Source organism: Sorghum bicolor, chromosome 4 (genome assembly GCF_000003195.3).
Source record: "Sorghum bicolor cultivar BTx623 chromosome 4, Sorghum_bicolor_NCBIv3, whole genome shotgun sequence".
Taxonomy (NCBI): domain Eukaryota; kingdom Viridiplantae; phylum Streptophyta; class Magnoliopsida; order Poales; family Poaceae; genus Sorghum; species Sorghum bicolor.
The window spans coordinates 51274219-51287798 of NC_012873.2; the positions used below are offsets into that span (position 1 = coordinate 51274219).

Genomic DNA, 13580 nt, shown 5'->3' on the forward strand with positions numbered 1-13580 from the left:
AGTGGCAGATTATTGAATACCCGCACGCTGTAACAAAACTCACCTACTGAATTGGTAGGGGCCACGTGAACGCGTGGCCCCCTCTGTCAAAAAGTATGACGTCCACTCTCCCGCTTAGGAAGATTGATAGGCCTACGCACCGGACACAGATTTGGTGACTTTACTCCTTCAAGTCACGTCGTAACTTTAGCTCTGTCATCCACCCTCCAATCGAGGTCGAACGGTGGAGATCAAGTTGTGTCTCTTTTCTTCACACGAGAATGCATCGCAGGGTACGTTGGCCCTTGAGCGCTCCATGCCGCACACCGCCTGGTGCTCTTTGTGCACGCCGCTGCGCGCTTCTCCGAGGGTGTTGTTTTGGAGTTCTTAAAATTTAATAGTTATTATAGTATTTTTATTTTATTTAATAATTAGTATTTAATTATGTATTAATTAGACTTAACAGATTTATTTCGCAAATTACTCTTTAATTGTATTTGTAATTTCGTAAATAATCTATATTTAGTACTTTGTTTAGTTTCTGAAGGGAAAAATTTTGCGGCACTATAGCACTTTCGTTTGTTTGTGGTAATTATTGTCCAACCAAGAACTAACTAGGGCCTTGTTTAGTTCACCTCAAAAGCCAAAGAAAATTTAAGATTCTTCGTCACATCGAATCTTGTGGCATATGCATGAAGCAATAATTATAGATGAAAACAAAAACTAATTCCACAGTTTGCCTATAAATCGCGAGATGAATCTTTTAAGTCTAGTTACTTCATGATTGGACAAAATTGTAGCACTTTTGATTTTAACTACTGTAGCACTTTTGTTTGTATTTGACCCTTCTTGTTCAATCATGGACTAACTGCGCTTAAAAGATTCGTCTTGCAAATTACATGCAAACTGTCTAATTAGTTACCCCTCTATCCTAAATTATAAGTCATTCCAAGAAAAGTTGGAGAGTCAAAGCATTTTAACTTTGACCAAAATTATAGAGAAAAAATACAAAGATCTATAACATCAAATAGGTATATTATGAAAATATAACTAATGAAGAATTTAATGATATTAAGTTCACACCATAAATATTATTATCTTACCATATAAATTTAGTCAAACTTAAAATGGTTTGACTCTTTAAAATTTTTGAAATAACTTATAATTTAAGATGAAGAGAGTATTTATTTTATCTATATATAATACTGTCCAAAGATTTAATGTGACAAGAATTTTAATTTTTTTTTGAACTAAACAAAGCCTGGATAGCGTGTGCCCAGCAGTCCAGACTGCGTTGGATCTTGAATGGACAACAGGATGGAAGGAAAGTTACGATGTGACTTTATGGAGCAAAGTTACTGAATTCTTCTCCCTACGCACCCACAAAAGTACATTTTATGGGCCACAGACCCAGGCCATGGCCCTTCATGATCGGCCATGACCCCGTCTTTTAGATTTAAATTATGGACCAACGTCGCCCCTGGCCTTTCTTTTATAGCAAGGCCTCACGTCTGTCTCTCCTCAGGCAAGCGAGGTGGTACTAAATGAGCGCACCTAGCCAGCTTGCCGTCTCTGTCAGCTGCATCTGCGCGCTCCGCGCCTGAACTGCGCAATGTTCCGTGGGCCAAACTTTTAGTGGGCTCGCACGTCCGGGCCCAATTTCGTGGCTTGTGTTCTCGTCCGATTCTCAATCAACTGATGAATTTGCTTGGCGGATAAATGATGCCTACGCGTTCCATACTTCCATGTCAGTTCAGAACTTCAGATTGTATACGATATACGCTTCCGAGTGAATGAAAAAAAAAAAAACATACCGGGAGCATGGGCTTCAAACTCTCAACTCAGGCTATTGGATCAGGATCAGGATCAGGATCAGACATGTGCATCCATTAATTGAACTAAAACTGTACAAGCAAGCGCGATTTAGGAAATCAGAATGAATCCTGTTAAAATTAAACGAGATCGAATTCCCAAGACTAGCCCCCTCCCTAAGTACAATCTCAATTCACAGAGTTCCGTCCCAGTCTCACTTTCCCAAGCGTGTGTGTCAGCAAGCATGCACTAGCTAGCAATGTTCGGACGAGCCGGCGCTGCCTTCGCTCTGCCTCGCCGCGTCCGCGCAGCGAGAATGGCCACCACCACCGCCAGCAGCAGCAGCAGGGCTCGGGCCTCCCGACGAGGCGGGCTCTTCGGAGATGATCTCCAGCAGGCCATCGGCACCCATGTCGTCCGTCTGGTGCTGGTGTCCGGCTGCCGGCGGTGACGCGCCGAGGTAGGACGAGGAGGACGCGGGGACGACCTGCTGGGCGGCGGCCGCGGAGCCCCTCGCTGCGGCGCCGGCGACGAGGAGGCTGTAGTCGAGCGGCGCGGCGCGGGTGCCGTTCTTGGCGCGCAGGGAGGCGCGGCAGACGGGGCAGGTGGGGTGTTGCCTCAGCCAGGCGTCGATGCAGGCCGCGTGGAAGGCGTGGCCGCAGGCGGGGAGCACGCGCACCACGTCCTTGGCCTCGTACTCCTCCAGACACACCGTGCACCTGCACCGCCACAGAGACCACGCGCGTTCTTGTCAGTCAGTCCATGGAGGCCAAAATGAAAAAACTCTGCTGTTCTTCTATCTGGAAACTGTTGTTCTAGGCCTTGTTTAGTTCACCCCAAAAAGTAAAAAGTTTTCAAGATTTCCCGTCACATCGAATTTTACGGCACATGTATGAAGCATTAAATATAGACAAAAGCAAAAACTAATTACACAGTTTAGCTGGAAATCACGAGACGAATCTTTTGATCCTAATTAGTCTATAATTGGATAATATTTTGCTACAGTACAGAAATCCGAAATCTTTTCGGAACTAAACAAGGCCCTATTCCTCTTGCAAATTCGTCAGAGTTACTACGTCATTGGTGGCCGTCGTGTATGTATTCAGCACGGATGTTACTTGTTAAAGTACTGAAAAGAAATGCTACTGTGCAGCAGCCAGCAGGGCAGCGGCCAATGTTGTTTTCACTTGACTGTGTGCCAATGTCAACCTCAGTGACAGAGTCCCAAATTGGCAATCAATGTGGCCTTTCACCCCGAAATCCAAAAAGTTTTCAAGATTCTTCGTCACATCGAATCTTGCGGCACATACATAAAGCATTAAATATAGACGAAAACAAAAACTAATTACACAGTTTGTCTGTAAATCGCGAGACGAATCTTTTGATCTTAGTTAGTTCATGATTGGACAATATTTGTCAAATAAAAACGAAAGTGCTACAGTAGCGAAATCCGAAATTTTTTCGAAACTAAACAAGGCCCCAGTTTCAGAACTGCATATGCACAGCACCTAGACTGGAATACAATATACTTATGTTTCAGCAATTAAAAAAAAATCTTCTTGTAGGCTGCCATATTGGCTGCAAAAGGGTTTATGAATTGTGTACTGCCAATGTCATGGTGTACTAATGGTAGCAAAGGTTAGCACGCCGAGGAGGATGCTAGCTACTTTAATTGTGGCAAAATGCAACTTTACTTGGTCCATAGTCCATCTGCTATTGGTAACAAGACGAGCAGCAAAGGAAGAGCAAGAGAAAAAGGCTTTGGATATCTTAACTGCGACTCCTCCTGCACCGGCGGCGTTTGCTGGCCACCGTCGCCGTCGCCGTCGCCGAGCTTGACGGTGGGGAAGGTCGTCACCACGGACGGCTCCAGGCCGTGGATGCCGCGCTCCACCTGCACGGCCACACACACAAAAAAAAAAACGATTCTGATTCGCATTCGTCTTCATCCAAAACCCCTCCCTGGTGCACGGTCGCTATCAAAGAGCGCGGAAGGATGGATGGATGGATAGATAGCACGGCGGGTGGGTCGGGAGAACGCCTCACGTTGACGGCGAAGGCGTCGCCGGCAGCGGCGCGGTCGGCGGCCGCCCTGGACAGGTGGAGACGCGCGCAGAGCAGCCTGGTGAAGACGAAGAGCACGAAGAAGGCGCTGACCGAGAAGGCCATCACCGTGGTCACCATGTTCATGCCCATGCCGCCGGCGCCGCCCTTTGAATCTCCCATTGCTCCAGCATCTCAGAACCGGCGCGGCCGGCCGTCTGCGCAACAACGATCAAAGCCCCGCTCATTCATGCTCTTTTTTGCCGCCGCCGGCCTCACTCTCTCTCTCGCTCCACTGCTACGAGCGTACCTGGACTGGACCGCTGGACGACGGACGTCGATTTCCTCCCTCGGCGTGGCCTGCCGCCGCCTGCAAGGACGACGCGCTATCCACTCTGCATCCCGCCCCGCCGTTCCAGGGTAGTTAAAGAGCTCGAGGAGGACGACGAGGAGGAGGAATAGCCGCGGATAGAGGCCGGCATGGCGATGGCGACGGCGAGTGTGCCCTGCGCCTGCCGCTCCTACGGGAAGTTGTTTAATTTTTCTTTTTTTTAAGCTTCTCCTAATCGCGATAAATAAAATAATTTATGCTCACTTGTCGACCGCAGAGGACACGGCGGCGATAATCATATACTGTACTACTCCTACCGGGGGCGGGGAATCTGATCCCAATCCCATTGTTTAATGCGCTCGTTGGATTAGCACGCGATTAGCAGCAAGTCAATCATGGAGATTGGAGGGGGGCCCAACTGCGGGAGCAAAGTGAAAGCTCTCGCTTTCACCGGAGCCCGCGGTGGTGCCCGCTCGCTGCCTTGTTAATCTTTTTCGCCGTTGCCGTGTCGATTTTTTCGCTCCTTGCGGCAGGTTGTGAGATATAGTACTACTGTAGTATTCGCAGTGTCGTCCGCGGCACATCGTGATTTATGAGTTGTGACCGACCTTTTTTTTTTGAATTTTATTATTTTCGTTTGATTGATCGTGAGTGACCAAACTGTGGCCAACCTGCCCGGCAAACCATGTGCTTAAACTGTTATACACCGTCAGAGCAGATGACACGGCATGGCGAGTGAAATGTGAAATGCAAGCATGCATGCACCTTGTTTAAGATTAACTCTACATATCGCCTGTTCGTTGTGTGTGCGCGCGCGGGGTTTAGTCATATGATTAGGTGTTTATTTATGGATTGAACGGCTACAAGAAATGATCCACTAGCGCCGTACTGATTGGTTGGACTCGTGCCTGAAGATCCGTTCACGTGAAAGATTCAAAGATTGACAAAAGATGAAATGGTATGGCTCAAGTTTATAGAGTTGAGAATGGTGTCGGACTCAAAGCTTCAAAGTTTATTCTTTTTCGCTTTGGGTTTAGGAATATCGTGCTATTAAGAGGGATGCAAAAGTTGTTGGTTTGGGGAAGATAGAGTGCTCAAATTTATTAACTAAATTAAATTAGAGACACTCTAGCACTTCACGGACATGTAAAATATTTTTTTTGTGACTTTTGGTGTTGGAAGTCCCGACGCGAGTCGAAAATCCCGACATCTTGCGCAAGGACAGTAGTCGTCGGAAATCCCGACGTAAGTCGGAACTCCCGACGCTAGGTCTCTCGCGCGCACGTGTCGGAGGTCCTGACAATCGTCGGAAGTCCCAACGTCAAGCCCTCTGGGCTGCTCTGCCCTCCCACTCGTGCCAGTAGTTCTGGCGCGTGTCAGCAGTGCTGACGCGTCGGAAGTACCAACGTATGTCGGAACTTCCAACGTTGGCTTTTCACACAGACTCTGACTTACACTCGAATAATGTTTCTAGTGTACGTCGGAAGTCCCGAGATCTTCCGACGTAGATCTGAGCAGTCAACTTTCCCCTAAATATAAATAACTCTCCTCATTTCTAATCGTTACCCATTCATTCATTGTGAGCTACCTTCAGCCAAAATAGCTCCCAGGCATTCAAGGCTCCCCTCTCCTCTTCCATTTGCTCCCAACTTTGATTCTCCTAAGGATTAGAGTGTTTGGAGAATGGATTAAGTGAGAGCAATACTTTGAAAAGCTTGAGCACTTGATTTTTTTCGTCAAGCCGGCAGGTTTTGCGTCTATTACTCTAGGGTTCTTGTAACTCGCCGGCGTCGTCCAAGAGCTTCCATCTTGTGGAAGAGCCTTGGAAAGTTTGTATTACCCTCTTGTTCATACTGAAAATCTCAAGTGACCTTTGTGGTTGCCTAGAGAGAGAGGAAAGGAGTTGAAAGAGACTCTGACCTTAGTAGTCACCTCAACAACGAGGGCGTAGGAACTCCTTTGTGGGGTTGCCGAACCTCGGGATAAATTCTTGCGTCCCGCGTGCTTGTTGTTTTTTTATTTGATTGTTATTACTTGAGTTTACTTGTGTCTCTCTCTCATCTTCACTCTTAGGGTTTGGTCTCGATCTACGATTTAGAGGGCTCTCGGTGTTAAGGAAGTTGTTCAATATCCTCATCTAACCACTACCAAGTGGTGTTGTAAGTTGTTGATCTTATAAAGTTCATTTGATCACTTGTAGTTCATTTCCCGTAGGTGTCAGAACTGTTGACAATTTGCGTGGGAACTTCTGACACGTCGGAAGTTGTGACCCAAATTATCAGGACTTTCGACAGTTGCTGACAAGTGACTTTGAATTTTATGTATAATTTTTTAGATACACCTATTCACCCCCCCTCTAGGCATTATTTAGATCCTTTCACTATTTAAAAATCTACAAACCACTAGAGCAAAAGATTAGTACAACAAAAGGCGTAAAGCAATTTTGCTCTAGCTCTACAAGGGTTGTAAGCCACCTATCCAATAATTCTAGTTGTTATAGTCTCTAAGTTCAATCAATTGAAAGAGCATCTAGGCCCCTAGTGATTTCGGTAATTAATGACATTATTGATTACTATGACTAACGTGTGTTTTGCAGAGGCAAAGTCATAGGTAAGGTCATGGTAAATAGGTACTCGATGGACAGGGACGTACATGCCTACTTAATAGTGGAAATCGTTTCGGTTTTCAAAGGATGGATGGACATCGTCAAGACTAGACTAGGTCTAAGTGCCATATGGCGAAGAAGGGCACTTAGAGTAGTTTAGGACTTTGTTTTCCTTTGACCGTACTATTAAGAGGGCTTTGATCTAATAGCTTGACTTAGGCAAGGCTTTAGGTTTAGGTGTGGTGCACACTTGGTAAACCTAGCGCTAGGCAGCTCAGAGATAGTCCTTAGATCGAGAGAAACCAACTTCGTTTTGGAGCGATCGCGTTTCGACGAAGTTTTGGTGCCCAAGGGGGCACCGGACGCTGCACCGGACGCTCTGTGAGTGCGTCCGGTGAGGTCCTTAGCCATTGGAACAGTGCCGTGCTTAGGGTTAGGCACCGGACGCTAGCACCGGACGCACCGGGTAGCGTCCGGTCCCATACCCAGGGAGGTTGCAAGCCTTCCCCGAGCACCGGACGCTAGCACCGGACGCACCGGGTAGCGTCCGGTCCCATGTGCAGGGAGCTTGTAAAGTTTCCCCGAGCACCGGACGGTGCACCGGACGCTGGAAGTTAGCGTCCGGTGACCTGTCAGAAAGAAGTACAGTTAGCCGTTATGAAGCACCGGACGCTCGGTGCAGTACGTCCGGTGCAACATAATGTGCGTCCGGTGACCCCGTTTTCAGTGGAAAACGGTTGGCCGACCTTTGGACTTTGTGGATAGTATTTATACTCCTCCACCTCGTCCATGAGAGGTCTCTTGCCCATTTGAACATCAGAGAAACTTGTTGTGGAGCAAGAGAGTAGCAAGAGCCTAGAGAGGATTGAAGTTTGAGCGATTTCTTGAGTTAATCATTCTCTAGTGAGTTCAAAGAGTCAAGTGTGCATCCACCACTCTCTAGAGCCTTGTTTGGGTCAAGTGAGAGTTCTTTGCTTGTTACTCTTGGTGATCGCCATCACCTAGACGGTTCGGTGGTGATTGGAGGCACGAAGACCGCCCGGAGTTCTTGTGAGTGGCTCGTGTCAAGCTTGTGAGCGGTTTTGGGCGATTCACCGCGACGGAGTGTCGAAGAATCAGCCCGTAGAGAGCACTTGGTCCTTGCGTGGACCAAGAGGGAGCAAGACCCTTGCGCGGGTGCTCCAACGAGGACTAGTGGAGAGTGGCGACTCTCCGATACCTCGGCAAAACATCGCCGAGCACTTTCTTCCACTACTCCTTTACTTTCTAGCTTTTACTTTGTGCTTTTACATTCTTAGAATTTCCATGCTAGAATAGGATTGGAACTAGGTTGCAAAACTTTTTATCCGGTAGCTCTCTAGGTCACACTAGGCACAAGGGGTGAAATTGGAGCTTATAGGTTGCTTAAATTTTTAGAGAAGCCCAATTCACCCCCCCTCTTGGGCATCTTGATCCTTTCAATTGGTATCGGAGCCTAGTGCTCATTATTTAGGCTTCACCGCCTAGAGAAAAGATGTCTAACGGGGATGGACCGCCACCCATGTTCGATGGGGATGACTTCCCATATTGGAAAATACGGATGGAGTCATACCTTGAGGCATGCGATGTAAAGTGCCTAAAATCTGCGACCGAAGGGTTTACTCCTCCGGCAAAAGACGCCGCTCTTACTCCACAAGAGCAAGAAAACGAGAAGTGGAATGCAAAGGCCAAAAACCACATCTTTAGAGGCCTTTGCAAAGAGGTGTTCAACCGCGTTCGGAGCCACAAAACCACCCATGAACTTTGGAAGGAACTTTGTGCGCTCCATGAGGGATCAAAGAGTGAACGCGAGGAACACTATCACTTAGTGACGAACAAGCTTAATACATTTGAGATTCTTCCTAAAGAAAATGCTAATGAAATGTATTCTCGCTTGAATGTCATTGTAGAGGAGCTTAATGGACTTGGGCTCACTCAAATGAGTGCGGCGGATGTAGCAAGGAAGATACTATGTGTGCTTCCCATTGAGAAATATGGGCACATAGTAACGGTACTCCATCAAGGGGATCTTTCCACCGCTACACCAACCGCCATATTGGGGAAGATCAATGCTCATGAGATGTACATGCACATGAACCCCCAAGATGGCTCCTCATCGGCCAAGAAGGAGAAGAAGGACTTGGCTCTCAAAGCTTCTCACAAGGGCAAAGCCAAGAAGATTGAAGTTGAGTCATCAACTTCAAGTGATGATGATGCATCCATTTCCCTCACGGTGAGAAGAACCACAAAGATGTTGAAGAAGCTCAACAAGAATGGAGTCAACTTTGACTCCAAGAAGAAGAAGTTCTTCACAAGTAGCAAGAGAAAGCCCATCTCTGAGATGAATTGCTACAATTGTGGTGAACTTGGCCATCTTGCTCACCAATGTCCAAAGCCCAAGAAGGACAAATACAAGAAGAAGAACAAAGAGCAAGATGACTCAAGTGATGATGACAAGAATGAGAAGAAGCAATATAAGAAGAAAGGTGGCAAGAAGAAGGAGCACTACAAGAAGAAGAATGGCAAGGCTTATATTGTTGGTGATTGGCTCACCGACATTGAGAGCTCAAGTGGTGACTCCTCCGGCAATAAAAGTGATGATGAGAAGGTTGCCGCCATTGCCATCGATGCTCCATCACCATCATCTTCACCACCATCTACATCCTCTACGCACCTATGCCTCATGGCTAAGGGTGACCGGAAGGTACAAAGTGAGGATGAGAGTAGTGAAAGTGATAGTGAATTTGAATCACCTTCTTATGATGAACTTGTAAAATTGCTTAACAAGTACACAAAAGTCATAAGAAAGGCTAGAAGTGAAAATGAAAAGCTTGAACTTGAAAATGACACACTTCTAGCAAAGCTTAAGTCTAGTGATGAGCTTAGAGACCAAAATGAGATCATGACCACTAAGCTCAAGGAGCTCAAACTCTCTCTAAAAGAGCTCAAAGAAAAACATGATAAACTTAAGAGTGTTCATGATGAGCTTATCACTAGATATAGAGCAATGAAAGAAGAACTATCAACTCTAAAAGCAAACTATGACAACCTTGAAGTTGCTTATGAACTTGCAATTGATGAAACACATGTTGCTACTAACAATGTTGCTAAGCTTGATGTAGCCACATCTTGTGATGACTTACTTGTGGAGAGCACAACCAAATGTGTTGATTGCAAGGGCAAGAAAGTGGTAGTGGCCGAGAGCTATGAGGACACTATCAAGCTCAAGGATGAAATTGTCATGCTCAAGAAAGAGTTGTAAGAACAAGCCAAGCACAAGACCATTGTGATTGAGTCACTTGATCAAGACAAGAAGCTTGCATATGAGAACAAGTTGCTCAAGGAAGAAAATCAATATCTCAAGCTTGGTTTGATGTATGACAAGCAAGAAGAAGATGAGACATTCATCTTGGATGAGTTAGCTAGCAACAATGACCCAATCATCAAGAAGCTAACTCAAGAAAACAACAAGCTCAAGAAAGAAAAGGAACATCTAACTATGGGGTTAGCCAAGTTCACTAAAGGGAAAGACCTTCAAAGTGAGCTTTTCATGAACACCGTCATGAAGATAGACAAGAGTGGGATTGGATACAAGGCTCATCAAACAAAGCTCATCAAGTCTCTAGCCACTCATGATCAACCAAGTAAGCCAAAGCCAAAGAGATGCTTTGAATGTGGTCAAGAAGGACACTTTGCTCATGAGTGTAAGGCACCACTACCACCACCCTTGCCCAAGCATGCAAGACCATTTGCCTTCAATGCTCACTACATTGTAAGGAAAGACAAAAGTGGCAAGGTCAAGGTTAGCTTCATGGGGCCGCCCAACAAGCGAAGGCCAAAGAAGATTTGGGTGCCAAAGCAACTAGTAGAGAAGGTCAAGGGCCCTAAGCAAATGTGGGTCCCTAAATCTCAAGCTTGATCTCTTGTGTGTAGGTGAACTACAAGACCGGTGGATCACATTGGGTAATTGATAGTGGTTGCACTCAACATATGACCGGAGATCCCTGGATGTTCACCTCTCTTGATGAAGATGTTGACAACCAAGAGAAGATCACATTTGGTGACAATTCAAAAGGAAAGGTCAAGGGACTAGGAAAAGTTGCTATATCAAATGACAACTCCATCACCAATGTGCTCTATGTGCAATCATTGAGTTTCAACTTGCTCTCGGTTGGACAACTTTGTGATCTTGGATTTGAATGCCTACTCAAGAAGAAGGAAGTAATAGTGACCAAGGAAGATGACAATGAAGTGATATTCAAAGGCTTCCGGCACAACAACTTATATGTAGTTGATTTCTCATCCGATGAAGTTGATGTCAAGACTTGCTTATTCACCAAAACTTCACTTGGGTGGTTGTGGCATAGAAGGTTAGCACATGTTGGAATGGGTACACTCAAGAAGTTGATGAAGAAAGAATTGATTAGAGGCTTGAAGGATGTAACATTTGAGAAGGACAAGCTTTGTAGTGCATGTTAAGCGGGCAAACAAGTTGCAAACACTCATCCAACCAAAGCCTATCTCTCTACTTCAAGAGTGCTTGAGCTACTTCACATGGATTTGTTTGGACCAACCACATATGCTAGTCTTGGTGGCAACAAATATTGCTTGGTCATAGTTGATGATTTCTCCCGGTACACTTGGACATTCTTCTTGCAAGACAAGGCTGAAGTTGCATCAATATTCAAGAAGTTTGCAAAAAATGCTCAAAATCAATTTGATGTGAAGATCAAGAAAATTAGAAGTGACAATGGCAAAGAGTTTGACAACACCAACATTGAAGAGTATTGTGATGAAGTTGGAATCAAGCATGAGTTCTCCTCAACATACACACCACAACAAAATGGGGTTGTAGAAAGAAAGAACCGGACATTGATCACCTTGGCAAGAACAATGCTAGATGAGTACAACACTTTGGAGAAGATGTGGGCCGAGGCAATCAACACCGCATGCTATGCTTCAAACCGGCTCTTTCCTCACAAGTTCCTAGAGAAGACACCATATGAGTTACTCAATGGGAAGAAGCCCGATGTCTCATTCTTTAGAGTGTTTGGATGCAAATGCTACATCTACAAGAAGCGCCAACACTTGGGAAAGTTCCAAAGAAGATGTGACATTGGCTACTTGGTTGGCTATTCATCAAAGTCCAAGGCATATAGGGTCTTTAACCATGCCACAAACATGGTTGAGGAAACATTTGATGTTGAATTTGATGAAACTAATGGCTCCCAAGAAGCAAGTGATAATCTTGAACCTAGCGGCCTCTGGCCCTCGGTTTCTTCTGGTGTCTTCCAGAGTCTTCCCACGTCCTGTTCATGATCTTTTTCACGGCGGATAAGTTTCGTGTTTATTTTGCACTTGAATCCCTCTTTTCAGCTTTTCTAGAAATAGACAATAGAAAATACAGAATATGCAAAACTCGTGGAAATTGTCAGTTTAAACCCTAGACTAGTGTGTTTTCATGTTGTCCCTCAAGTTTAAAGTTCTAATAAAAGTTGACGTTATCGACCGTCAACAGTATCTAAGTAGCAGTGGTGCTAAGGATGGTATATTGGTGCACTCCGATTGGTATCACGCTTCAAAGGTCCATCTCTTATATCTTAACGTAATTTGGTAGACATTGCATCATATACTTCCTATCTAAGCATATGTGCAAGCTTCAATCCAAACTCTCAGCACATATGTACGGGGAGCAATGCTACAAATTCAAATTCATGAAACTTGCCCAAATTCCTTTACAAATGCTTGGGCAAGCAACATGGATTCAAAAATGATTTTATTCATATCTTTGTAAAAGGGTTGTCATCAATTACTAAAAAGGGGAAGATTGAAAGCTCTAGTTTGGTTTTGGTGAATTGATGAAACCATATGTGCTAACCTATTTCTCTTAGTGTTCATGAGATAGGAAAGGTGATCAAGTGCTCGGGCTTGGAAAAGAAGAAAGAGAAAAACAAAAAGTTCAAGGCAAAGGTATAATTGGTTAGGAGCTTTTTGGTTTGCACTCAAGACAACATAGAGGGTGTGAGTGATTTAGGATTGATAGCCGTACTATGAAGGGGAGTGGAACTCGTATCAAAATGCAGTTATCAAAGTGCCACTAGATGCTCTAACTCTTTATATATGCATTAGGATCTAGTGAGAGTGCTAACTCCTTTGAGAAAATACTTGTGAAAATTCTAACACACTTGAACATCATGGTTTACACATGGTGTTGGGACATTTGCAAAGGAGGTGGAGTTTGAGGGATAGGGAGGGGTTTGGGATCGGTGGGATTCGATATTTTTGTGGAAATGAAATGCTTATTTTTCACTGCATGGGAGGTGGATTTGAAGAGGTGGCAAAGTTATGAGCATCGAGCGCGGCTCCGTGTCACGTTGGATGCTAGGGCTACATCCAACACGTGCTAGGTGCTTCGGTGCAGCGTAGGGTGTTGCACCATGCCCGATCGCTGGACGTTGCTGCAACACTATTAATCGTTCGACTTCGACACGTAGTGACATCAGCAAGGTCTGAGCAAGGAGTTTTAATGGTGCACGCATTGGACATTGGCCCGTCCGATGGACACCCGACTGACGTGTTCGATGTGAAGGCTCAGTGTCCGATGGTTTTTGTTGGAGCATCTGATGTCCCCTTTAACTGCAGCACTGATGGATTGTGACTGTTAGAGATCAATGTGCGAGATTCAAAAGAGGGATGCATGGCCGCCATTCGTGTGTCAGACGCTAGGTGCTAGTATCTGATGGCTAACCGTAGGAGTTTTCAACGCCCCTGATTTTTGTGCAGTGAGAGAGA

General features: G+C 45.4%; 1 protein-coding gene across 1 annotated transcript; it reads right to left on the bottom strand.

Moving 5' to 3' along the window:
- On the bottom strand, positions 1829-4518 carry LOC8058634 (E3 ubiquitin-protein ligase Os03g0188200). Its single transcript, XM_002453879.2, has 4 exons — positions 4145-4518; positions 3838-4052; positions 3567-3685; positions 1829-2510 (listed from the first exon to the last, which is right to left on the bottom strand). The coding sequence occupies exons 2-4, from the start codon at positions 4015-4017 to the stop codon at positions 2045-2047; spliced, it is 765 nt and encodes a 254-aa protein (XP_002453924.1). The 5' UTR covers positions 4018-4052; positions 4145-4518; the 3' UTR covers positions 1829-2044.